Here is a 27,748-nt window from a genome sequence, read left to right as displayed (position 1 = left end):
GTTTGTAAACTCAAGTATTTTTTAAATTATTTAGTCAACTTTATAGTGTTTTCTTCCAGGCCTTGTTTATTCTACTAATTAGGTGGATTGTTGTTTATTCTTGGTTTATTCTGATTCTGGACATGTCCTGAAGAGAAGCTTAAATGAAGCCACTGTCATCAACATCTGAACTCCAAGGTACTCTTAACATTTGGCAAAATCAGGCTTAGCAAAATATATTGCCTAATAGCTTTAATTTTAATAATCAAGAGTCTTTATATATTTTATACATTTTAGTACATTTATAGTTGAAAAAATAGTGACGGGTAGCTATTTGATTCACAGTTATTAAACAAATATATTGAATACCTACATTGTCCTAGATAGCACAAAGGGATAAACAAATTTGATATGGTTATCTGTTTTTATGTACCTTATAAATAGTGAACATATAAAGAAGTAGAAAATTAATAGACCAAATATAGTTATAAATAATTTCAAAAACCTGAAGTAAATGAATAGTATGGAAGAAAAATAACAAAGATAGTGAAGTCATCTAGGAAGATCTTGGTAGGATTTAAATTGATATCTAAAGAATTTTTAAAAGTAAGAATAAGTTCTAATTAGATGGAAATTAAAGTTAAAAAAATCTCTAAAGTGGGAAAAATTTTGATAGACTCTAAGAAATAAAAGAAGTTAGCATGGCTAGAATGTCATAGACAAGAACGGGCGTTTGAAGTGTTGAATTATATTGCAATGGGCCTTTAATATCTGAAAACAGGATTGTTCTTCAGTGTTCAGAAGTAAATGCAAATTAATGGCCCTTGAGATATTATCCAAAGAAATTTGAAGAAAGAATTTTTAGAATGGGTTTGACAGGCAATGGTAGTTGAAAAATTACTTATTTTTTGCACCCTTCTGAAAATATCCCCTAAATAACTTAATTCTAATTAGAAATTATTACAAAACTCCTATTATTACCTTCATTGATGTGGACATAACTGAAGAATTCAGACTGAGATGGATTCATTACTTGTTATATATGCTTAAAAATAAGATAACCTTATGTCTATATGGGTAATGAAAGACTGATTGGCATGAAATCAAATGTATAAAAAATGCTGGAGTATGCAGAAAGATCTCTTGCATTTTTTTCTCATTATCAATTTCAACATGACTTTCTGAATGTTGTGACCAATAATTAAAGTAAGAAGTGGGATATACTAATTATCCAAGTGCTATCCAATAGACCTTTCTATGATCATGGAAATGCTCTACATCTGCACCATGCAACTAGATGCCAAGGCCACATGTGACTACTAGTGTTTAAAATATTGAAATATGGCTAGTGTGAGAAACTGGTTATTAAATTTTGTTTAATTTTAATTCACTTAAATTTAAACAGCTATCTGTGGCTAGAGGACAGCACAGGCCCAGATTCTTTAAGGAACAATGTGAATCTACAAATATATTTAAGTTGAAACAACATTATTTTAGAACTGACAAAGATATTTCCCAGTCATTTTCTACTTTAAAAAGTGTACTTGAGGCTCTTTTATTGGCCACTTATCCTATGCTCTTAGCTACATAACATTTTATTAATCTATAATCCCCTTGCTCTCTTTTCATTAGTCTGACCAATGCTTTTATAATATTTGAAGGAAGGAGGTATTCCCCCCCTATAGAAAGTATCATAATTAAGATAGATAAGTCATGCTGCTTTTGTTTATGTCACAATTTTCCCTGTAGCTAGAATTAAATGATGCTGTCAAAGGGTAATGCTAGTGTTTGATGGCTTTTAATATTTTTGTCCATATCAAAAGGCTAAATAAATGCAATCAATATTCCCAATTCCTAACTCTCTAGTAATTATTCCAATAAAGAGATATCCATGCTACTAAACATCAATACATGCTCTTCATAGCCCTAATAAATCTGCTCTCAGAAAATAAGACCTGTTCAGCTAGGGCTTTACAGAGAATATTAGCAAACACCAGCCTCAGAATGTGATTAACCAACACTTCAGCACACAAAGCTTACAAAATACAGATTTTAAAAACCCAAACATTTAACAAAACAACCAAAAGAATGGTAAGAACCTTATTTACAAATGAGTAAAATTATATTTGAGATGACTCCTTATGCAAATAACTCAGATATTAGATAGCATGGACCAGTCACAAAAACATCCATAAATATCTCATAAACTAAAATCAACCACATAATAATAATAATACTATCAAGAGTTATGGAATATTACTTGCTGACTGACTCTATTTCAAGATATTCTGAGATCCTTAAACAACCCCATGAGGTGGAAACTATTTTATTCTTCTGGTAAATAAGAAACTGTTTTCAGACAACTGTCCAAGTGCATATATATGGGGTAGGAGGGTTGTGTTGTACATCAAGTCTAGGTATGTCTTCAAACCTGTAGTTCTTGTTTATTAAAGATTTTTTAATTTGCATATAAATATCCACTGTATATTAAGAAAAGCCTTTAACAAGGTTTGTCATTAATATGACAGTGCCACTCTCTTTATTATTTCAGTCTGAATAATTCCAGCATCTACAAAATCTTATTGTTGTGTTTCAATTAGCTTAGTCTGCTAGATGCACAGGTTAATTTTGACTATTAAATGGTCAGCAGTTTTACTTGGTAAAATCTTCCTTTAAATAATATAAGAAAATGAGGAATAAATGCTTTTAATATCCTAGTCATTCCAGAACACCCCCCCAACCCCCTCCCACATACACAATATAAGCTGATTTGGGACACATCCTATTTTAACATCCATTTGCAGAAGATATGGTAACAAAGGGAAGGGCATCAGCATTAAATTACTGGAAAAGTTTATTAGTTTATCTGTATTAGTTTATCTGTATTTCAAGAGGATATAAGCACTTTGCATTCAGGGGAATCTAAAAAATGAAATGGCAAGGTATAAACTTTACCCCAATGGATTCTTTAAAATCCAGATAAGTGAGCAAATAAACAAATTGTATAAACATCAGGAGTTTATTTCTCATAGTTCTGAAAGCTGTGAAGTCTCAGATCAAAGATGCTGGCCAATTTAGTTCCCCAGTGGGGGCTGTCTTCTGATTCTGTACTCCAATGGCAGAGACTGAGAGGGGAAGCACGCATTCTGATGTCTTTCCTCAGATGGGCACTAATCCCATGAGAGCCCAACCCTCTAAACCAAATAACCTTGCAAAGGCCTCATTTCCAAAAGCCATCACATTAAGAGTTAGAATTTCATCAGATGAAGGTGGCTGGAGGGGACACAATTCAGTTCATACTACAGATACATTACAACCAAGTTCCATGAATTTTGGTAGGAGAGTGAATAAACCATTAGAGAGTGGTGGAAGGTAAGCATGGAAATACCCAAGGCATCGAGATTATGTGTGTCAGACTTACAAGTGCCAGACTAAGGAGTTCAATGTTATGACATAATTAAACTTGATCAAAATTGCTAACTATAATTCATTTGGTAAATATTCTAGGATGTTTTAAGGAGAGAGGCAACAGTGAAATATTGGATATAAGATGACTTATCCCAATATGAATGTGCCAAGCATGACCTTAACATATGACTCATTTTATAGGAAGTTTGATTCAAAATAAAGAAATGAGAGTCAAAAGAGTATGGCAATAAAAAGAACTTTTAAAATCAACTGGGAATACAGTAAAAAAAAAAAAAAAACTATATATCTATCATAGGACTTTCTCAAGCGAGCACCTAGAAATATATAACTGCCATTTATGGAAAGAATAACCTTTAAAGGAATTGATAACAGGGACAATAAATTCAACATCTGTCATTCAAAGTTGGTTTTGAGAAATATTAAAATGCATGCATGAAGCATAAGGCAAAAAACATTGCCACTGATTTGCTGCTAGCTTTTCTCAAATACAATATGTATAAAAATGTTGGTTGAAGGGATTGTATTAAGAAGCACAACGATTACAACCTCCTCTGTTCATCTTTTTTTTTCTGTTAAGATAGGAGAATTGAATAATTAGAGAATGCTCTAACGAGATTATATTCAGGGTGTGGAAGGGGATAAAAACTAAATTTTGACAAAAAAAATCTACTTAACAAAAAGAGAAGTTGTTTCAGGAAAATGGTGAACTCAAGTATTCTAAAATGACTTACTTGTGTTTTTCTGTACTTGTATGATAAACTTCATAACCATAATCAAAGAGTGATCTTCAACTTTTCCTAAACACAAAATGCAAATACTACATTAGAGTGTTTGTCTCATTTTTTATTTATAAAAACTGTAAAATTTAGTACAGGTTCTTCTTTTTCTTGAGTAAAGGTAACATAAAGGAAGATGAATAAAATGTCATCTATGTCCTTTTTCTTTTAGCAAGCAATAATTTTACTGTTTAGAAGCTCCCATTCATTAAAGAAAACACAGGAGTCTAACATGTATATTTTTTACTAAGAACTTACATTTTTTCTTTATTCTCTTATTTTAAGTGTTTACTAGAGACCCACACTTCTTCAAACTTCATGAGTTCCTTAATTTTTTTCTGAGAGTTTTTCCTTTTTATTTTCATATACATATTATATTATCTGTATAATAATATTTTCATATGTAGACTACTATCAAGCAATAATGGATGGTAGTATTTAGTTTTGTGCTACTATATTTAGAAATAATGTAGTGTTCATCTTCAGGTATATAACTTCATATTATTCTTAGTAAATTTAAATAAATTTAATTATAAGTCACTAATTTTGGCAGTGATCATATTAGTATTTAGAGGAACTGTTATTACAAGTGATCTTTGAACTTAGAAATAACATCCATTGTTTCTACCTCCTATTTAGTAATACTCATGGAATTTCTATAAACAAAAATTGTTATGCACAGATAGCCCTCATAAATGTTGAAAGTTTTGTTGGATCAATTTTTCCCCACTGCCATGTGCATATTATTTTCATTTTCTTTCTTCTCCTTTCTTTTCCTCGCATCCCTTCCTTCTTTTCTTTTAATAAAATGAAGATCATAATATAGTCTGTATAACTCAGACTGGTAGTATTGATAAATTCATTTGGTTGGATACATGTATAATCAAAATTGTTACTATGAAAATGTCTCAAGCTGGTAATTTTACTGGATCTTCTACTTATTCACTTTAATCTTCATAGTACTTTACATCACTTCATTAATTTATCAAGGCAAAAGAGTAGTCTTTGGGATAGGATCATGTGTGGAGAGGAGGGCATGAGGCCTTCTCACACAACCTGTATCAACGTTTTTTCAGAAACTCAATATAGTTTATTATAGTGTTTAGTTACAAAAAATTAGAAGATATTCTACAAGAAAAAAGAGCAGACTTAATCTTGGAAGTAGTAAAATAAGAAAAGATCCCCCCAAAAAATTTAGGGTGCTTCTATGAAAAACTTCTAAACCAAAAATGTGGAGTAAAGCAAAGAAGTAACTACCATTAGTTTATATGAAAAAAATTTTGAGCTTTCCTAGGCACAAGTAAACTACCAAATCATACCAAATAACAGATAAAACCTAAATCAACACTAACATATACGAAAAGCCAGAATAACATAAAAACGTACCCTGTATACAGTAGTTTTAGGGAAGGAATTCGGTGGTGCTACTCTTACTGCTGGGGGACCACATTGGCTCTACAAGACTGCTGCAAAGTGCTGAAAGCACTCTATGCTTTTTTGTCATAAAAGCAGAAATCCTTTCCAGATTTCTTTCAGTTAGCGAAAAATGGTACTGACAGGTCTTCACTGTTGTGAAAGTGAAGTGGTGTAACTCAAATTTTTGAAAGTTGGTGGACAACTGACCTAGTAGATTTCCAAACATGGGGGTGATGAAAGTGGAACATACAGAAAATAAAACACACCAGAACTCATTCATAATATGCAGGGGGTAAGTGAATCTTACGCAGACTTTTCCTCTAGCCTGCATGGCATCTATGCACACATCTATCCTCTGATCTCACTAGTTCCTAAAATTCAACATGTCTAAAATTGATAACTTTTCATTTTTCTTTACATACCAGCAATTTCTCCTGCATCTCTATCTACATTTTGGGGGAAAAACATACATTTTGTTCAATAATCCATAGAGTTGTTCATGTCTGTCTGTTTCAAAGTTTTGACCATCTGTTTTTTTTTTAAGGTATTATGTATACACGAGCTGGGGTACAGGCCAGATGAGTGGGAGAGTGAGAGGATTCCCCAGAGACAGAGCAGGGAACAGAAGAGGCAGACTGACGAAACACACTGCTGAGGGGAGCAGCAGGTGAGACAGGAGAGGTCTGCTGCGCCATGTGGCATTCCCTCTGGGTCAGGATCATCGAACCGGGCTGCAGAGGCTGCGGACAGCTTCACAGCGCGGCGCTCAACCGCCTGCACCGCCAGGGAAGCCCAATTGACCGTCTCTTTTTAATGTAAGTTAAGAATGATTCGGCCTTTTCAAAAACTAAACTCTTATTTTTGAAACAGTGTAATTATTCCTGCTTTTTATTTTAGGAACTTCATGAAGTGAAATAAACTAATGGTTTGCTTGTATTTACGTTTTAGGTTCTTATTTGGCAAAAATGAATTGCGAAAAATGGCTAATTTTCTTTCCCTTAGTTATTTTTCTTTGCACTGAGCAGTGAAAACCCGGGTTATGTGAACTAGGGTTCTCGTAAATTTTTGTTCGTTAACTTGTTACACTGGTTTGGAGACTTCAGTGGATCTACAAATTTGCTGGAGTCTTGTTACATTATGGATTCTTGCTTCCACCTCTTTGGAGACCCCATGAAATTCTGGCATCAATATCTTACCCTTAATTTACTTTGCAAATAACAGTCATTTTGTAAAATTGAGTCTCTTAAAAGCAAGGAATGTGATTCATTTAATACATTGTATCCACCTGTACCCAGAAATTTCTTAACTGAGTATTCAGTTTCTTGAATGAGTGGATCACATTTTGAGTTTCATGTTTTGTGGACAGGCCTGAACAAATCAACTAATTATAACCTGGTTTCTAGAGAGTTGCAAACACTTTGCAAAATGGAGCCGCGGCTGTTCACAAATTGGTAATTACCTAAATTCACTTGAGAACTACCTGTTCCCACCTGAGGGTCTCATGACAGTGTTCAGCTCAATTCTGTGGAATGTTTTCCTAAGCTTAAAAGTGGTCTAAACCACTGTGCTCTATTTATTTATTAAAGATTTATTTGTGCATACAAGAGCTGGGGTACTGGCAAGAGATGGGGGGAAGGGGTGGTGAGAGAATTCACCAGAGACAAAGTGGGGAGCATAACAGACTGACTGAATACACTGCTGAGGGGCTCAGCAGGTGAGGCAGGAAAAGTCTGCCACACCATGTGGGTAGCTCCCAGTCTAGGTCTCTTTCCTTTTTTTTTTTTTTTCCTTCTTTTTAAGGTTTACTTATGCATACAAGAGCTGGGGTACAGCCCATAGATGTGGGGGCTGGTGAAAGGATTCACCAGAGTGGGGAGCAGAACAGGCAGACTGACTGAAATACACTGCTGAGGGGATCAGCAGGTGATTCATGAAAGGTCTCCCACGCCATGTGGGTAGCTTCCACTCCAGGTCTCTTTCCTTTTATTTTTTTTCCCTTCTTTTTAAGGTTTACTTATGCATACAAGAGCTGGGGTACCAGAGACAGAGTGGGGAAGCATAAAAGGCAGAGTGACTAAAACACACTGCTGAGGGTAGCAGCGGGTGAGACAGGACAGGTAGGTCTGCCGTGCCATATGGGTATCCCTCTGGCAAAGCCGGGGATCGAACCCGTACTGCAAAGTCTGCAAATTGCTTCATCATGCGATGCTTAACCCCTCGCGCCACCAGGGAGCCCCCAAACCACTGTGCTCTAAATGAAGCAGGGGCAGCGTTTTACCGTGTCCTCTGTGCCATGTAAATAAAGCGCAAGGTAACCCTGGCGGCTGCTCCACAGGGGGCCGCGGCCCGGCCCGGGAGCGCAGCCCGCGCAGCCAGAGAGCCGAGCGGCCGCACCTCCCCGGGGTATTGTGTGCGCGCGGGCCCCGCGCTCGCAGGCCCAGGGGGCAGCTCCGCCACAGGAGACAAGACACGCCTCAACCGGGCAAATTCCCGGCCTCCTCTGGCCCCGAGCCAGCAGCCGCCGTCCGCCACCTCCTTTCCTCCTCCGCCGCCGCCCGGGCCGCCCGCCGGGCCGCGAACTCGCCCGCGCCTCGGCCCACGGCGCCGGCGACGCGACGGGACCGATGTGGCGCATGCGTGGTGGCGCCGGCCGGCGCGGGAGCTGCTGCGGCGGCGGCGGGGCCGGCGGCGGGGCCGGCCGCGGGCAGGGCCGCCGAGGCGGGGTTCGCGGGGGCGGCGGCGGCGGCGTGGGCTGGCGAGGCCGCGCGGGCGGCGCCCGGCAGCAGCTGGAGGAGCGGTTCGCCGACCTGGCCGCGAGCCACCTGGAGGCCCTGCGCGCGCGGGACGAGCGCGACCGGCAGAACGCGCGGCTGCGCGAGGAGAACGCCCGGCTGCGCCTGGAGAACCGGCGGCTGAAGCGCGAGAACCGCAGCCTCTTCCGGCAGGCCCTGCGGCTCCCCGGCGAGGGCGGCGACGGGCGGCCCGCGGACGCGCCGAGGGCGGCCCCGGGCCCCGAGGAGGCCGGCACGAACCGGAGGGTGAGAGGCGGCGACCCCGAGGACGAGCCGGGCAGCCCCCGGGCCTTGCGGGCCCGGCTGGAGAAGCTGGAGGTCATGTACCGCAGGGCCCTGCTGCAGCTGCACCTCGAGCAGCGCGGGCCGCACGCGCGCGCGGACAAGGCGGAAGCGCCTCCGGGCGAGCCTCATCCGGGCCTCCCCGCCCGGGCCCCGGAGCCCCCCGAGCCGGGGCCGTAGCCCGGGGCCTCAGCCCGGGAGGGGCGGAGCCTCGCGTGGCCCCGCCTCCTTCCGCGTCTCGGCTCCCTCCACCCCCACCACGGCGCATGCTCAGGCCGCGCTCCGCTGCGCAGACTCTGGACAGCTGGACCCGCCATGCGCCCTGGCCGCTGGGCACTTCCGGGAGGCCCTGGGCGTCGCGCCCGGGACGCGTCATGAGGGGCCGTGTGGATGATCCTCGTGTGCGCCCTGCACCTGCCTCTGACTCTGGTGTGCAAGGAGGGAGGCCCTCTCTGGCGGGGAGAGGGGATTTTAAAATGCAAGAACTGGGTGTCAGCCAACACCTCCGAATACCTGAACTTTCCTTGGTGTAGTGAGAACCTGTGACCTTTTTTTTTTTTTTTCTTTTCCTATTTTGGTTCTTGGAGGGATGCATAGTGTATTTTGAGCTGGTTGAATTTGTTGTTCATTCTTCTATTCTCCAAAACCTCCAGCCGTTACCTCTTGAGTCGCCAATATTTTAAAGTGTTGATAATTGTTTTTTTTTTTTTATAAATCGGTATTTGAATATTCTATAAAGTACCACCTTTTATGAAAAAGGTAATATTTATAATGTAGGGACTCGTGTCTGCCCCTTGTTCTGGTTCTGGTACAGCTAATATATGCTGATTTGTTTACCCCAGGGAATTTTTACGAGTTATCTAGCTATACATGATCCTGTGATTTGGTAAATAAATCTAGCATATGAAATAATCTAAAAACATGCCATGACTAGTATTGAAGTGTGTTAATTTTTTACAAATGTTGCTTTAAGAAGTGCACATGTATGTATGTATTTTACGTGTTTTACTCTCTGCTTTTGGGTGGTCCTTTGTATATTACCATTTTCTCCCTTTATCTAACTGATCGTTATAAATCCTAAAGATTAGATAGTCTAAACATTGTTTTTATTGTAGAATTGACAATGCACAGCTACTTTCCCTAATTTTGACTGCATAAGGATTTTTAAGAAAATTGTGAATTGTTTGTACATCTTTAGCCCCAAAGTGATTTGTCTCAATTGTGATTTCAATGGCAAACAAATGTGATTAATTTCAAAAGCAAGTGTTTCTGAAATCATTTTACATTTTGTTAATAAATAACACTTTACCAATTAAGACGTAGAGACAATACCATCGTACCTTATATAATCATGGCTGCAAGAGTGTTCAAGGGATATGAAACATTTCCATTCAAGAAAAGTCATGAGAAGTTTCCTTAGACCTGCCCCCCCCCCCAAAAAAAAAAAAAAGTTTTGGTTAAATTTGTGGCATATTCCAGAAGTTTCTAGTATATAGCATATATTGCAAAACAAGGGGCCAAGAAAAATATTATTTTGATTTTTCTAGTCCTGGGTCTTGCAGCTACTGTGCATTTTGCTTAAAGGTAGTTTGTATTTAGTTGTTAAAATCTTATTAAAATTTTCCCCACCCAGTACCAAGAACAGAAGACACATGGTGAGATTAGGTAGGTACAAGTATTGTTATCCCCTTTTCTTTTCTTTTTTTTGTTTAAATATTTATTTCTGCATACAAGAGCTGGGGTACAGTAGGAAACAGAACAGTCAGACTGACTGAAATACACTGCTGAGGGGAGCAGCGGGGAAACAGGAGAGGTCTGCTGCGCCATATAGGTTGCTCCTTGGCAGGCCAGGGATCCAACTCAGGCTGCAGAGGCTGCGGGTTGCTCCATAGTGTAGTGCTTAACCCCTTGTGCCACCAGGGAGGCCCCTCCCCTTTTATTTTCTGAAAGTGAGAGAAATAAGACATTTTTAGGAGGTAGTGGAAATTAGTAAAAAATAATAATGAAGCACAACAGCCCTATTGCTGTCACTTTATTTAATATTTCTAAGCCTTAGTTTTCTCATCAAAATGATCAATATCCATCTCAGTTTTTAAGTATGGTGATACAAAATTTTGGTCTCTAATGAGGCACATGCCCATCAAAAATGAGGACTAACTTTATGTATAATTCCTGAAAAGTGTCAAAAATTCAGAAACCAGAATATTTCATAAATTGGATTAAAGCTAATATATATTTCAAATTTACTAAAGTTCCCTGCTGATAAATGAAAAAGGTCTAATAAAATTGACAGTAAAAAAGTGTGATGAGGTAATAATATGAAACTTGTTATATTAAATATGTACCTGATTAATAAGTGGGTAAAGTTAATTTTAGAAGTTTGATCCAGGATCTAGTTTGAGCTAAAGAAAACTAAGACTCCAAATTATCATACCTTGATACATTGTTATAATGACATTTTGTGGTCATAATTTCACATTTGTTGTACAGTGAAAAAAGGGCTTATAACTTTTAGAAGTGAGCAACAAAATGTGTGTTTTTAGCAAACAAATGCAGTGAGGCGTATGATATTTTTAAACCAGCAATTTTTTATTTTTGTGGCTGCTATTCAAAAAATATACTCTATGTTTTCCCCATATATAAATGAAACTATAAAGGCTAGGCAATATAAAATAAGTACTAAATCATAGAATAAGCTTCCCTTGCTAAATTTCTTGAACATTATAAATATTTGAAGAATACTGGAAAACATTTGTTTTGTCTTAGATACAGAATTGGCAGTTCATTAGTACTGCCATGATGAAAATGATAATGAATTATCAACATATGCTAAATATTTATTAGAAGCATAATTTTGATTTCAGTGTAAAAGACCATTTTCTGTTTGGCTAAACGAACCAGATTTTCACTGAGAATTTGTTACAAAATCTTCATGAATAAATGACATTTATTAATATTTGTTTCATAATTAACCTATAAGTTAGAAATTATAATTTTCCTACAAATTTATTTTTTATATATATATATATATATATATATATATGTATATATATCTTACCTGATATGGACAGTATGTAAGTATTCATTAAAGACCATACAAGACACTTAAATTAATTGCATTTGTCTTAATAAGGATTAATCAATCTCAAATTTAAAATTGTAGTGCTTAAATTTAAGATTCACAACTTCATTGTGTTTACTCCATAGCAGATTTTTGCTTATTATAAAACACATATTCAGAACCTACATGTCTCTATAATCTTTGCATATTTCTGTTTTTTTTTTTTTTAAGATTTATTTATTTATTGCATACAAGAGCTGAGATGCGGGTGGGGGCAGGGAGAGGATTCACCAGAGTGGGGAGCAGAACAGGTAAACTGACTGAAATACAATGCTGAGGGGAGCAGCGGGCAAGGCAGCGAGGTCTGCTGCACCATGTGAGTCACCTCCCTGGCCAGGGACAGAACTTGTGCTGCAGTAGCTGTGGATAGCTTTATCATGCTGATGCTTAACCTCTTGTGGCACCAGGAAGGCCCCAATCTTTGCATATTTCCTGATAATTTATTAGTAAGGAAATATTTTGTTAAACACAAATTCTCAGATGTTTACCATGCTAAGAGTAAGTTTGAGAAAACAGAATGGTTTGTTGGTGCTGAATCCTTATCTGAATAAAGAACATTTTATTTTAAAATCTAGGTTCCTTTGAGGGAGAAATTTGAGCAATAGTCTATCTCATATCTAATACTTGGGACTTAAACATTTTTCCTTGGCTTTTATTTTTTTCTTGCCTCATCATTTTATCTTTAATCTCATCATTTTATACATAAAACCTCTGTTGTATTTTTTTTTTTTAAGATTTATTTATTTATACAAGCACTGGGATACAGGCCAGCGGTGTGGGAGGGTGAGAGAATTCACCAGAAACAGAGCAGGGTGCAGAACAGGCAGAAGGACCATAGTACACTGCTGAGGGGAGCAGCAGGCAAGACAGGAAAGTTCTGCCTTGCCATGTGGGAATCTCCCTGACTGGCTGGGAATCGAACCAGTCTGAGAACAGCTTCACAGTGCTGCACTCAACCCGCTGTGCCAACAGGGAGGCCCCAAACCTTTGTTGTATTTTAAAGTTAATGGATCTGCCTGTGGTTAGAGTGAAAGCTCTATTGTTATTAACCAAGAAATCCAAACCCAAACATTCAGTGAACACTAAAAACAATGAACATTTTTTCACTGTCACATAATATTTCTGATTCAAGAGCTTCATGATGTCAAGAAGCTTTGCTCTACAAGCTCATTCAGGTCATCTTTATGTAATGTTTCTCTTCCTTGCCCTAGGTTATTGTTCCATCTGCATGGTAGAAATAGGTTATTTGCAGATCCAAGTTTCATAATATGGGAAGGGAAATAACCTGGAAGAGGCCTGGTCAGATCTAAAAATGAGTTTAATCCCTCTAGTCACATTCCATTGGTAAAAATTCATCACATGACCCAATTAACCTCAACGAAATTTAAGGAATAGAGTCAGTATCATTAAGGAAAAATAGAACAGATATTGATGGGCAGTCACCTCAATGAAACTGGCAGCTACTTAAATTTTTAAAATTATTTTTATAGCCTGGTAGAGCAATTTTGAAGCTATATAACTTAAAAATAGAAATATCATGTGATTGTTTTATAGATTTTTAGAAAAGTGTGACCATGGGCCTCCCCAGTGGCGCAGCGGTTGAGCGCGGGTTGCGAAGCTGTGTGCACTCTCTGCAGCGCAGGTTCAATCCCTGGCTACTCCCCGGCCACCGGAGGAGGGTCCCACATGGCACGCAGACCTCTCCTGCTGCCCCCTGCTCCCCTCAGTAGTGTACTTCGTCGGCCTGCCTGTTCTGTACCCCGCTCTGGCTCTGGTGAATTCTCTCACCCTCCCGCACTTCTGACTGTACCCAGTGCTTGTATAAATAAATAAATAAATAAATCTTTAAAAAAATTTAAATTAAAAAAAAGTGTGACCTTTTCATTCCCTTATGTACTATCCCTATGAGTTCAAATCTTAAGATAGTGTGAAATAAGTAGGAAATATAGCTGTTAAATTTTATATTGGAAAACCCTATGGCATGTTAAACATTTCTGATTAGTGTAAACATCATTAAAAGATGGCGCTTAGGGTCTATATTTGGTAAATATTCCATTTCTTTTGTAAATCTAGATTTATAATAAAAGGGAAATCTTTTCTGTTCATCTTGTTTCTTTTAATACTAGCCTTCCACACTTTTAGAGATGAAAGAGACCTTGGAAGGTTTTAGTCCTGTGTTCCTCAGACATCTTGCCAACAAATTAAGGCGTTTGCAGGGAACTGTGTATAGATCACACTCCAAATCTTAGAATATGCTCACTGTAATCCTAGAGAACAGGTTTATGAGTAAAGGAACTGATGAACAGAAAGATTAACTTTTCCAAGGCAAAAAAAAGAAAAGTATTTTTCTTTAAATTTAAAACAGATATAATTGACTACATTGTATTATTTTTAGGGTAAAACAGATATTGTAAGATAGAGTTTATATTCTTTGCACATAGATTCTTCAGCTATCTTGCTGGATACAAAAAAGCTTATAACCTCATTGCCTCTAGCAGCTATTACGTGATCATGAGAATGACAGTACAGAGAGAGGGAAGAAAGCTTACTGCCGCTCTGTTTGTCATGCCTGGACTCTGACCTACATCTGTTTGCCCACTTATGTGAGAAAATACTTCATTGGTTAAACTAGTTTGAATTATGGATTTTTTTTTTTTTTAACAGGAGTCAAAATGGAATATTATGAGGCCTCCCCTGGTAGCACAGGCTGTTGAGTGCAGCTCTGTGAAGCTGTCCTCAGTCTCTGCAGCACCGGTTCGATCCCCAGCCACCGGTGAGGGTCCCACATGGCGCAGCAGACCTCTCCTATAGCGCCCACTGCTCCCCTCAGCAGTGTGTTTCCTCAGTCTGCCTGTTTTGTTCTCCGCGCTGGCTCTGGTGAATTTTCTCACCCTCCCATGCTTCTGACAGTACCCAGTGCTTGTAAAAATAAATTAATTAATTAAAAAAAAAAGTTGGAGATTAATTTCTCAGAATTTTCTGCTATATATCTATTTGGTCATTTTTATTTTTCAGGAAAGAACTTAGGGCAGATTTGTTTGTAACAAGTACAAAAAGGCTACCAAATTAACCTGCAAATCCAAAGGTTATATTATTGAATCTGTGTGCTTCACAACAATTTCTGAGAAAAATAAAAGCACTTTTGTGCTTTTAATAAGGCACATCAGTACTTATAATAATTCTAAGACATGAAAATATCTAGCTGTGAAGTTGATTGTGTACTCAAGCAGAAAGCTATAATCAAAAGGTTTCTGAATCCACTCTCCTTCTACAAAGTTTTTTCACCATATTACAGACGTAGATGTTGAGCTTCTTCACAAAAAAAATATAAAATCATGTGATCTGAAGATTATTTTTAACTAAGAAGAAATTTTCAGTTTTGCTAAGAAATAATTCCCTGTGAATTATTCTTCTGAAACAGATTCATCAGCATAAAAAACATAAAAAGAGTGAGTCAAATAAAAGCAGGGTGTCCAGTGAAAATTTTCAGATACCAAATATTTGCCTTCCAGATTTATTCTTCATCCTTCTTCACCCTACTCTATTTGGCACACCACTGACCTCCTTTGGTTCTTGGGTTCCAAAGAAGAGTTGGCTTCTGTTGGATTTGGCCACTGGAAAATACTAGCATGAGATCAAAAGGAGTAAAGTGTTAAGTCTGGGTTGCCACATGCTACTTACATCCTCTACCAAAGGTCACAGTTCCTGTAACTCTGCCTTTTCTATAAGCCCTCTGTCTCCAGGTTCTGGTAAAAGTCTGCAACCCTCACTACTTCTGACCAAGGGGTGGATATTATTAACTTCAGGGTACTACAGTTCTATCTTCTCTGGTTTCCCTAAAGCACACACAATTTTTCACAGATAGTCCTTTATTAAGCTATTTTAAAATCTTCCATCTCGGGATGTCATCTATTTCCTGTTGGGACCTGGATAGATTCAGTACACACACACACACACACACACACACACACATCCCATGGGATATGTGTGTTTGTGTATACTGAATCTATCCAGGTATGTGTGTATGGTGTGTATATATATGGTAAATATAGTATATATGTGGTATACATATGGCATATATAAATAGCGATTACTGATAGTGACATTCACAAATATACTTTAAGTTAAGGAATATATCTCAATATTTGATCTTCAATTAACCTGGATTGATATTTCCTTGCTTTAGCTAGCTCAAAATGTACATATGTAAACTTATTTTTTTACAATTAGAAGCATACTAAGAATATATTACTTCTTATGGGTTTTTTAGAACACATTTTAAGTAATTCAATATCATTCAACAGATAATTATTATTTTCATAACTATAAAGTCACTGTCCATTGGTAGCACAAGCTACAGCTTCTTCCCTTGAGTTGTTCAATATCCAATGCAGAGATGCAAGCATATAACATGGAAATCAGGGAAAATAATAGCACCACAGATTAGGAAACTCAGGATTCACGAGAAATATTCTTTAAGCTGTTTTCAAAGACAGGTAGAGGATCAATTAGATGGATCTCATGAGATAATTGTTCAAGATTAGGGAACATGAGCAAAGGGATGTGAGTAAGGGTATATGGGGAACATCCTCAGCATAGAGATAGTGATAGTGACTGAGGTGAGCAGTATACAGGATTATAAGTAAGTTTGAATTGAACTGGTCAAATAGTTGAGATCTTAAATTCCAATCTGAGAGTTTAATCTCTCAATGGAAAAAATAAAATTTCTTTGAGTGGTGATTGCTTTAAACTCATAGAGTACTTCATGTCAAGATCAGATGAAGTTTTAACAAAGTTTATATAAGCAGCAGATCATTAGAAGTCTTAAAGAGAAGCTGGGAATGGGGATGCCAGAAAAGAAACTAGTAGATGGTTCAGTTAAGAGTTAATAGTGCTTGAACGTAATCAAAACTGTTATAGAAGAATACACTGCTTAAATCTTTTCCTCCGAAAGGAGCATCTGCAGCAAGGCAGTAGATAAAGAAGTGGGAGAAACGCACAGTTAAAATAGATAAAGAGCCGGAAGAGTTCTGAACTGAGGCAGATGCTGGGTCCTGAGTTCCTGGTTCATTGCACAGTGAGATCAGTTTTCTGTGTGAAAGGTGGAGTGGACTTCTCCAGTAGCAGAAGATCAAAATTTAGGGACCCTGGGGAGGAGAGAAAGCAGTTGTGGGCTGAGAAGGGACTGTGGCTATGGAATCTCTGAATTGTAAAGAAATAGGAGACCTTCAAAATATACCTTTCCAAAACTATTTTTTAATAACTTGAAAAAAAAAAAGAATAAACTTAAAAACATAATATTCAAAGAACTGACAAAGATCAAATAAGGAGACTGAAAAGAGTAGTCTAGAAATATACGCAGAAATCTAGGATATTGCAATTCCTAAATATCGAGGGAAGATAGAGTTGATGAAAGGATTAACTGTTGAATGCTACAAAGAGTTGAGCAAAATGTGATAGAGTTCAAATAAGAAATGATGCAAACTCCATCCATTCCTGTATCCACAACCTTTGAAAAGTACCTTTGCAACTCCACCTATAAGGAAATAGAATCTATTTCCTAACTCCTTGTTATTTTTTTCAGCCAATGGAATGGAACAGACATGACAATGTACCGGATTTGTATTTCATACTCAAGACACCATGCATACTTCCACTCTTTCTTAGAAACTTACTGAAAGGAAATTCAAGTGAGATGAATGTACATGAGAGTATATTGAAAACTAAAACCTCATATAAAAGAAAAGGATTTACTAAAGCTACAGGCAACAATATTACAGATAACTTTTATTATTAAAGTTGATTTTTAAATAATATAAAATAACCCTAACATATTGCTTAAAAATAACTAGTTTTGCTTCAAAATTATTAAAGCAATTAACTTAAAATGTTCATCATAGGAGATTAAAATAGACCTCAAGTGTTATGTGCTATAAAATTTGCATATGTACTCTTACATTATATGTAGTCAAAATTGACCAAAAATACCTATATGCTTTTAACTAGCCCTGTACATCTTACTGCTTATAGCATGCAATATTTATGTGAAGTTTTTCTTTTTTATTTCTTATGCAACTTGAAAGTAAGTCCTTCACAATGAGAATTATTTGCACTGTTAGTCTACCAGGATATCAATTAACATAAAGTTAGCTGACAAAATCTGTGAGCATTGATATGGTCCCCCACCTATCTTAAGTAGGTAAAGAAATAGCATATTCAATGCCAAAAGTTTGCATTCTGGCACCACAGAGATCAGATCTCAATGAACACATATGACAAAGTGGATAATTAAAAAAAAAATCCAGTATTAACAAAACTAGCAATCCTTCACTTGTGAAATATTTGTTGAGTATGTGCACTGTCAGCATTGTGCTAAGTGCTAGTTAATATCTCATATAGTCTGGCCACTACCTCAGAAAGCTAACAAAGAATTGCAGGAAGATAAATAATAAATATATTCTAAAAATGTCCAACATACTTTATTATTTCTTAACTTACAACATTTTTTTCAACTTCTGTCTTAGACAACTGGGAGGAAAAACTGAAAAATGAAGATGAGAGTTATCTTAATGAGAGATAATGAAATAGTAGTATGGGCAGGTGGCTGTAAATCACTGCTGCTGAAACATTCCAGTTTACCTGTATAAAGCACTCTTCACTCATTTAATTTTTCTGATCTGCATAACTTATCACCAATTCATAAAAATATAAAGATAATTTAAAAGTTAATATTTCACACAATGTGAAAATAATAGTCCTTTTGATAAATTTTGCTGGGAAACCTGGATAGTCATGTGCAAAAGAAAGAAATTTGAACTTTATCTTACACTGTATGCAAAATCCATTCAAAATGGTTTACATATGTAAACATAATACATAAAACCCATAAATCATTTAGAAAAATATATAGGGGAAAAGATTCTTTACTTGACAATGATTTCTTGAATGTGACACACCAAAAGCACAGATAAAAGCAAAAATAGATAAGTTAGACTGCATTAAAGTGAAGTTTTTGCATAGTAAATCAAACCATTAACAAGATGAAAAGAGCTATCTATGGAATGGGGGAAATATTTGCAAATCATATAACTGATAAAGGGTTAATATCTAAAATATAAGCTATTAAAATATTTACCACTTAATAGCACTCAATCAATCCATAAACAAAGATTAAAAATGACAAAAAACTTCAATAGATATTTCTTCAAAGTAGACATAAAAATTGCCAGGAGGTTTACGAAAAGATGCTCAACATTATTATCATTCAGAGAAATACAAATAAAAGCACAATGGACTATCATATCTGCTAGTATAGTAATTACCAAAACAAACAAACTAAAGAGAACAAGTGTTGGCTAGAATGTGGGGGAAAAGGCAACATTTACATTATTGGTGAAAAATGAAAATTCGTGCAGTCACTATGGAAAACACAGCAGTTCCACATAAAATCAAAAGTAGATCTACCATATAATTCAACAATACCACTTTGAGTATATATTCAAAGGAATGAAAATCATGATCGCAAATAGATACTGAATTCCATTATCCACTGCAGCATTATTCCCTATAGTTGACACAGGGAGGTACTCTAAATGTCCTTGACTACTGAATGGATACATAAAATGTGTGATATATGTATGACGCATATATATATATATATATCTCATATATGTGATATATAAAAGCATCTATAAAGTTGAGTCATAGTCCATTATTTGTAGTTTTATATATATTTATAATGATATGTAGTTTATTTTATATGACATATTTATGATACATATAACATTGTGGCTTATATTAAACCATATATTGTATTGTATTATTTATATATGTTAATGCTTTATATGTCATGTTATATACTATATGCAATTTTTATATATCAGTGTATGTGTTTATATGTTTATAAAATTAGCCCTATAAAGAAGAATAAGTACTACATGGTATCACTTATTAGAGGAATATACAATAGTCAAATCCTAATAATATCAGACAGTAGAAGGTTTGTTGCCAGGGTCAGAGGGGAGGGACAAATAGGGAAGTACTAAAGGTTATACAATTTAATTTTATAAAATGAATAAATCCCAGATATTTACTGTACAGCATACTGAATATAGTAAACAGTGCTTTACTGCACACTCAAAAATTTGCTAACATAATAGAACTTATGCTAAGGGTACTTGTCACACACGAAAAATAAAGAGATTATTAGGAAACATTTGGAGGTGAGAAATATATTTATGGATAGATTCTAGTTTCATATATTAAATAGCACAACTTTTCTATGTCCTTCATCTCTCAATAAAATATTTTTTTCAAAAAATCTTTGCTTTTATAGAAGCTTGAATTGAAACAATTTTATATTTTTGAAGGGTGAAATTACATAAATATATGCTAGTTTTTTATTTGATTGCAAGTTTCTCTAAAATAAGAACAGTTTCTTATTCATCTTGTATTCCCAATAGGTATCTCAAATATTACAGGTAATACATATTTTTGACTTTTGAAAAGATTCCAAAATTGAATGGAAATAGATTAATTTTCTAATCTTCCAAAAATGTATTTTGAAAGGAAAGAGATGCATCTTCCTGAGATGTATCTAATTGTTTGGTAATAATTTATGGTCCTTCAGAAATAGGTCTAATTATCATCACGCAGGCAGGGAAGCTTAGGTGGCAATTTGTAATTTTTAGTAACTTTTTACTTGCAGCATTTTGAAGTTGCTACAGCAGGAGGTAAAGTACAAAATCACATTTATTTGAATGGAAATATTTAAAATGCTTTATTATGGAATCCCAGAAGTAGAATTTAAGGGAAATGATTGTATCTGTCCTTTGTTTGTGTTGATTAAACTTCCCATACATTCTATAAAATAGTGATTTGGATTTTACCAAATACCCTTTTAAATGTCTCTGTCTTTAATTGATATTCACTTACAGATACAGTCTAAAGACTAAACTGGTCAATATATGTGCGATTAGTCAACTGTGACTGTGGAGTATTGGAATCGTCTGTTTGAGACACACTCACTTTGAGAAGTGTAAAATACATACTGAATTTAAAATACTTAGAGAGGGCCTCCCCGGTGGCGCAGCGGTTAAGCGCTGGGTTGCGAAGCTGACCGCAGCCTCTGCGGCCGCGGTTCGATCCCCGGCTGCTCCCCGGCCACCAGAGGAGGGTCCCACATGGCGCGCAGACCTTTCCTGCTGCCCGCTGCTCCCCTCAGCAGTGTACTTCTGTCCTTCTGCCTGCTCTGCTCCCCGCTCTGGCTCTGGTGTCTTCTCTCACCCTCCCGCGCTTCTGACTGTGCCCAGTGCTGGTATAAATAAATAAACAAATAAATCTTTAAAAATAAAATACTTAGAGAAATGTTAAATCATCACATAAATTTCAATTACATGTTGAAATAACATTTTTGATATCAAGCAAAATAAAATATGTTAATAAGATCAGTTTGAACTGTTTCTTCTACTTTCTTGATGTGATTATAAGAAGGTGATTAAGGACCTCCCCGGTGGTGCAGCGGTTGAGCGCTGGGCTGCAAAGCTGCCCACAGCCTCTGCAGCACCAGTTCAATCCCCGGCCACTGGCAAGGGTCCTATATGGCACTCAGACCTCTCCTGCTGCACCCGCTGCTCCCCTCAGCAGTGTACTTCATCAATCTGCCTGTTCTGCTCCTGCTCTGGTTCTGGTGAATTCTCTCACTCTCCCACGCTTCTCACTGTACCCAGTGCTTGTATAAATAAATAAATAAATCTTAAAAAAAAAGGAAGTGCTTAAGCACAGGCACATGAATTGTACTATACTATTCTATTGAACAGTGTTCTCTAAAAATACAGAAGACAATGAATTATATTTCTCTCCTTTAGAACACCACTTTTTTTGATTACTGGAGTCTTAGATTACAAAGTTTTTAAAATATATATTTATATATATATCCATAACTTAGCACTGTGTTCAATTTCTCATTACTAAAGTCATGAGCTCCAGTTTGAGTACTGCTGGCAAGGAGGTCAACACTATCTTGTAACTGATTCTATACATCAAAAATTTATATATCCCACCCACTTGCAAAAAAGATTTTTCCAATGCTTACCATAAAATATGGTAAATACAGTAGTTACAATTAAAGTCAAAAGGAAACAAACCAATATAGAAAAATAGTAGGTACCATCTTTACATAGAATACTTTATGCAATTCACTAGTAATTTAGCTCATATTTTCTTACAAGAGGAATAGGGAGATATAACATTGTCTTCTTGGTCCTACGGTGAAGTGAAATCAAATCTGGAACCTGTTGCCCATTATTAGAAAATGAACTCCTTATAAGGTAACCACCAAGTCTTTCTGAATGGTGAAGAAAAAGGGGAAAGGCAGAGAAATCCCTGTGAGAAGAGAAACATCACAACACTCATAGGCTCTATTGCTGCTCTGTCAAATTATCCCACTGATGGTCTTATTTACATGGTCTTGATTGAAGATTCTCATATTTCTTCTAAAATAATGGTGACATGAATAGCATCAGTAAGAATGCTCTTCATTAAATTCCACGAGTGGTGAAAAATTTCAACACTGTATGATCAATAAAGGAAATATAAGTATTTAATCAAAATCATAAATTGAGATCAGATAAACAGCTCAAAAGAATATAAAAGAAGTATATATTACAACATAAGCAAGGAAAAATGTTTTAGCTGTTTTAAAGAAAAACTAAAGAATTTACTCTATCACATGGATCATTTATGAATCACATATGAGAAACTTAAAATTATATATTGGGTTTAATTAAGTCTTATTAAATAATATTGAAGTGATTACAGGGAGATAAGGAGAGAGAGAAATAATGTAGAGAAAGAACTCTTATGTAAACTCTGAAAGGAAGTTGGATATTTTGGTCTAAATGTGATGCCAAACCATGCATTCTGAGAACTGAAGTGTAGAATATCATTTTATATTCCGAAATATCAGTTTGACTGGTTTGGGGACCTAGAAAGAAATCAAGATAATGCCTTTTTGAAAATAGGCATTAAGTTGTGAATCAATTATTGGACACATAGTTTGAAACTCAGGGAATTGTTCAGGGATAGATATGTAATTTTGAGTATCAACATAGTTGAGAGCAAATGTAGAGAGAAAAGATAAGGGGCCCTGACATCCTAAATATTTGTATTTCTTCTAGAAATGCTGAAGTCAGAAAATAAAACATAGAAGAAGCAATTTGGGAAACATAACCAAAACTAGGAGTGTGGTGCTTTACGTATGCCAAGAACCTGTGATGGGAGTGGGGCATGCCAAATACTGTAAATAGGCTGAGTAAGAAGAGAAAACTTATGCAGCCATGAGATGTGTCATCACTGAGGCCATGGTTGACAATGACAAGGGTGGTTTTGGAAGTACAGATTAAAAGGAAGTATTCAGAGGTGACAAAGTAGATTTTGAATGCACAATTATGAACAAATATATCAAATACATCTCTTTAATAGAGTAATAATAACAGCAAAATGAAATAACTGAACAGACACAGACTTAAGAGAAACTTGGAGTTTTTAAATTTATTTTCCTTTTAAGATGATGGGCATGATAAAATAGAAAAAAGATGGGTGATTTTGGAGGAAAGTAGCTAAATAGAGGATCAAAATCCTCCAAAAGAAATAAGATGACCAGGAGTCTGGAAACCTGAGCATATATGAAAACAATGACCTTAGAATAGACCTCATTCTTTGTCATAAAAAAAACCATGGAAGAAGAGCTCCAGGTGGGTGGCAGATTTACTGGAAGAGCTCTGAAGGCATTCTTATCATTTTTCTTTTTTTTTTTTTTTCCCCCCACAAAGTATAAAGAAGGGCATCAACTAAGATGGAAGGAAGGGGTTTGTCTTATTACAAAACAAATAAAGCAGTTGACTCCAACAGAGAGAAGCTGTCCAAACCTGTTTTCAAGGTTGTATACTACATTTTCCTTGCGAGTAAACTCACTGCTGTCTACATAATTCTAAATGATGAGAGGATTATCTTCAACCCAGATGTTTGATAGTGCTATGTCCCTTACACTGTGGGGCTTATGAGTGGGTTGTGGAGGCTGGTTATTTATCAAACTGTCAATTCACTCACATTTTCTTTATTTTTGAGTCATCACCTTTTAGAGCCAATCTGGAATATAGCCAAGAAATTATTCATTCAAACTCAGACTGTGATTTAATATAAAATAGGTTAACATTTATATTTCCTTGAAACAATGGTAATGTAGAAATTGAACATAAATTCTCTTCCTATTCATAGATGTAAAAGATGTAAAAACATGTCACAACTAGAGTAGGTCAGATAAAAGCAACTATTGTATTTCCTCCGAGCTACAGAAATCTGGTATTAAAGACAAACATGAAAATTGGTACTTTAACTGTTACTATATTATTGCAATTTATTTTTAAGGTAGTACTATTTTTAGGTGACAATTTCAGGAGGAGATATTTATATGTATAACCAAAATGGCCATTCTCTCTACCTATTGGAACTTAAGGTCGTATGAGAGTTTTATCCTGATGACACTGATGAATCATTATAGATCATTCTTTATGAGGAGACTACAAATGCCTTTCAAAAAGAACTTAACTAAAAAAAAAAAAAACTTAACTTTTCATTTCTTGGCAATAGCTCATTTTGTTTAATTTCATTAATTGGTGTTATGAATCTATTATCATTTATTAAATAGCCAAATTATTTAGATATGCAATTTTTATCTGAATTTAGAAAATCCTTTTGTAACTTTACTCCATTTTAATGTTGAGAACTTACTTAAAAAAAGTTTCTATAATAAATTTACAGTGTGTCCAATTGAAAAAATATGAGCTAATTGATTCCAAAAATCAGTAGGGACTTCTAGACATAATGTGATAACACTTGGAATTCTGAATTTCAGCTCTGCTGTCTCTACTGAGTTGCTGTGTTATTTTGAGTAGGTCACTTAACATCTCTTAAATTGTTTTCTCATCTGTAAAATAGGGAAAATAATTAACATCTTCACAGTTGTTGTAAGTATAAATTGAGAAGGTGAGTATTAAACACATCTGCTTAGTAGTAAGCGCTTACATGCATTGGCAACAGAAATGTGGAAAAGTTACACATGGAAATTTCTTCAGGGGTGAGGGTATTTCCCAGATATTTAATTTCCTTATCTCTCTTGTTAACTCTTTTTAAAGATTTATTTATTTATACAAGAACTAGGGTATAGGCCAGAGGCACAGGAGGGTGAGAGGATTCACCAGACACAGAATGGGGAACAGAACAGGTAGATGGACTGAAAACAATGCTGAGGGGAGCAGAGGGCAAGACAGGAGAGGTCTGCTGTGCCATGTGGGTATCTCCCTGGCCCACTGGGAATGAAACCTGCACTGCAGAAGCTGTGGACAGCTTCAGAGCACTGCGTTCAACCTACTGCAGCACTGGGGAGGCCCTCTTCTTAACTCTTTTTATTTTTAATTATTAAAAAGCAAACTTTTGTGGAGATATATAATTTATATTTTATTTCCTAATAGCTGATAAAAAAGTATATAGTACATATCCAAGATATGAACCATCATAATACAATTGACTTATATATGAGCTCATCATTCAATTTAAGACCTAAAATATGAGAAGTATTTTCCAATTAGTTACTATTCCATTCTCTTAACTTACAATCAAAGGCAAGGATTATTTTGAAGTTTGGACTTATCATTTACTCTTCAGAAAATTTACATGTGGGTATACGGAGTTAAGTCTCAGCACTATCAAGCTATTGACAGCCACTGCAGCACCAGTTTGATCCTGGCCAGGGAGCTAATGCACATGGTGCAGCAGACCTCTCTTGTCTCCCCTGATGTGCTCCTCATCAGTGTATTTCAGTAGATACAGCTGTTCTGCTCCCCCTGGTGAATCCTCTCACCCCCCACACCTCAGGCCTACACCCCAGTTCTTGTATGCATAAATAAAAAATAAATCTTAAAAAAATTACTTAAATCATTTATAAAAGTACCCCTAAAATATATTGCTTATTTTGCCTTTCTAATATAATTTTTAGGTAGTTTCTGTTGGCAGCATTTTTGATCACTACATTGATAAATTTTATCCATGTTCTAAATTTATTTTCATGCATAGAACACATTTCATATGTAAATACAACATATTTCCTATGTAATACAACATATTTCATATGTAAATACAAAAATTTCCTTTAATATATTTCAAAAAAATTTTCTATCTTTTACTTACCTTTTGCATATCTTTTGTTAAAAATTCCCTAAGTACTTTTTTTTGAAAGCTGTCACTACAACCAGTAGTTATGATGAAAATTATGATGACCACAATAGTAAAATAGGGTTGTTCAGCTCACTATATCTGAACAACAAATACACATAAATTTTCGCATCTGTGATAAATCGTGTGCTTTTGTATTAGTATTGACTATGAAATAGAAGACCGTATATTTTTCTGAGAAGGATGAATATGCCTTAAAACTGAGTCATGAAAATATTTTATTATGATGTAGATAATAACACAGATATTAAATTAATTCTATTAGACATTAATTATCATCAGTTTTTAGTTGACATATCCTAAAAATGGAGATTATGAATTTCATTTCTGCTTTTGTAATTCTAAGACAGAATGTTTTGAAATAATGTTCTGGTATATTTCTCCATAAAAGTAGTTCTGGCTTTCAGCATTTTGATGATATCTCAGTAACATTCCTTCATCATTATTTTATGTAAGTCTATGTTATTATACTTTTCTTTGTTTTATTTCCATGTGGAGTTTTTCTGTCTCTAAGGATTGTTTTCCCTTCTTTTTATTTTTTCACAAGTCTTCAAAAAACATACTATCCATGAAGTTTGCATAAGGGTTACAAAGTGTAAACTCAATGTATTCTGTTTGTCTGATTAATTTACCTATCACAAAGCTGAATCTGGCTATCAGTCAAATGTAATTACTCAGCAATAAGCCAAGCGCTATGTTTGTTATTAGGAGTGTTGCTGCTAATAAGTCACCTAGGATCTACTAGTAATTTATTTGTGAAATGCATTTGTATTAGCTTCTCATTGCTGCTATAACAAACTTACATCAACTTAGTGTTTTAAGAGAACAAAAATTTGGGTTCTGGATGTTAGAATTATGGAACATCTCAATGGACTAAAATCAAGGTGGTGGCAGTGATGTGTTTCTTTGGGAGGTTCTAGGGTAGAATATGTTTTCTGACATTCTTGGCAGTTAGAGGTGGCCCGATTCTTCAAGTCAGGTGCCTTTCCACGATCAAAAGCAGCAAGACCCCAATAAGCCATATAGTTTTCTCAGACTGCATTGATTCTTCTGCTAGAACAAAATAATTCCCTTATCTGTTATGCAGGATAATCTCCTTATCTTAAGGTCATTTTGCTAGTAATCTTAATTCTAAGTGCAATCCTATTTCCCCTTTGCCATGTAATTAACCTATGCACAGGTTTCAGAGGTGAAAACATGCACATATTTGGAGAAAATTATTCTGCCTACCATAATACTTCATAAATCTAAATGCTATGTCTAGTTTTCAAACTCTAAAGTACTGAAAGAATCATCTGGAAAAATTTGTTTATGAAACATCTTTCATTATTCATTGCATTCAAGTGCTTTAAAACTTTGTTTTTGGTTGATTTATTTGGATAATTATCCTTAGTTTTCCAGTTGATTTTGCATAAGTTAAAATAACATAGATTTAAGCTCTTAACCAAACATGAGAGTTCCACTTTTAGAACTGTATTAATTTTAGAAACAAAGGACAGTAAAGGATACTTATGAATATTAATTAAGTAGATTCTAAAATAAATTATAAGTGAATAATATTTCAAAACCTAATGACTCAGCTTCTGTGTAAGATATATTAAAAACGACAGCATGGCTTGACACTACCATGTTTTCTTCGATTCTCTGTGACCTTATTTATTTAA

General features: G+C 36.0%; 1 protein-coding gene and 1 long non-coding RNA gene across 2 annotated transcripts in view; one reads left to right on the top strand and one right to left on the bottom strand.

Annotated features, from left to right (window-relative positions):
• LOC129144821 (uncharacterized) overlaps nucleotides 1-7,957 on the bottom strand; it is a 330,134-nt gene extending 322,177 nt beyond the window's left edge. The window contains exons 1-2 of the long non-coding RNA XR_008549511.1: nucleotides 7,879-7,957; nucleotides 4,140-4,205 (exon numbers count right to left, since the gene is read on the bottom strand). This is a non-coding gene — a long non-coding RNA (uncharacterized LOC129144821). The remainder of the gene's footprint in view (nucleotides 1-4,139; nucleotides 4,206-7,878) is intronic.
• Nucleotides 7,958-8,224: 267 nt separating this feature from the next.
• Nucleotides 8,225-8,854, top strand: TUSC1 (tumor suppressor candidate 1). Its single transcript, XM_037493130.1, has one exon. The coding sequence runs from the start codon at nucleotides 8,225-8,227 to the stop codon at nucleotides 8,852-8,854; it is 630 nt and encodes a 209-aa protein (XP_037349027.1).
• The last annotated feature ends 18,894 nt before the right edge of the window (nucleotides 8,855-27,748 follow it).

Source organism: Talpa occidentalis, unplaced genomic scaffold, assembly GCF_014898055.3.
Source record: "Talpa occidentalis isolate TD23 unplaced genomic scaffold, MPIMG_talOcc4v2.1 talOcc4.7, whole genome shotgun sequence".
Lineage (NCBI taxonomy): Eukaryota > Metazoa > Chordata > Mammalia > Eulipotyphla > Talpidae > Talpa > Talpa occidentalis.
The sequence above is the reverse complement of the archived record's forward strand: the minus strand, read 5'-3'. Positions and strand labels throughout refer to the sequence as shown.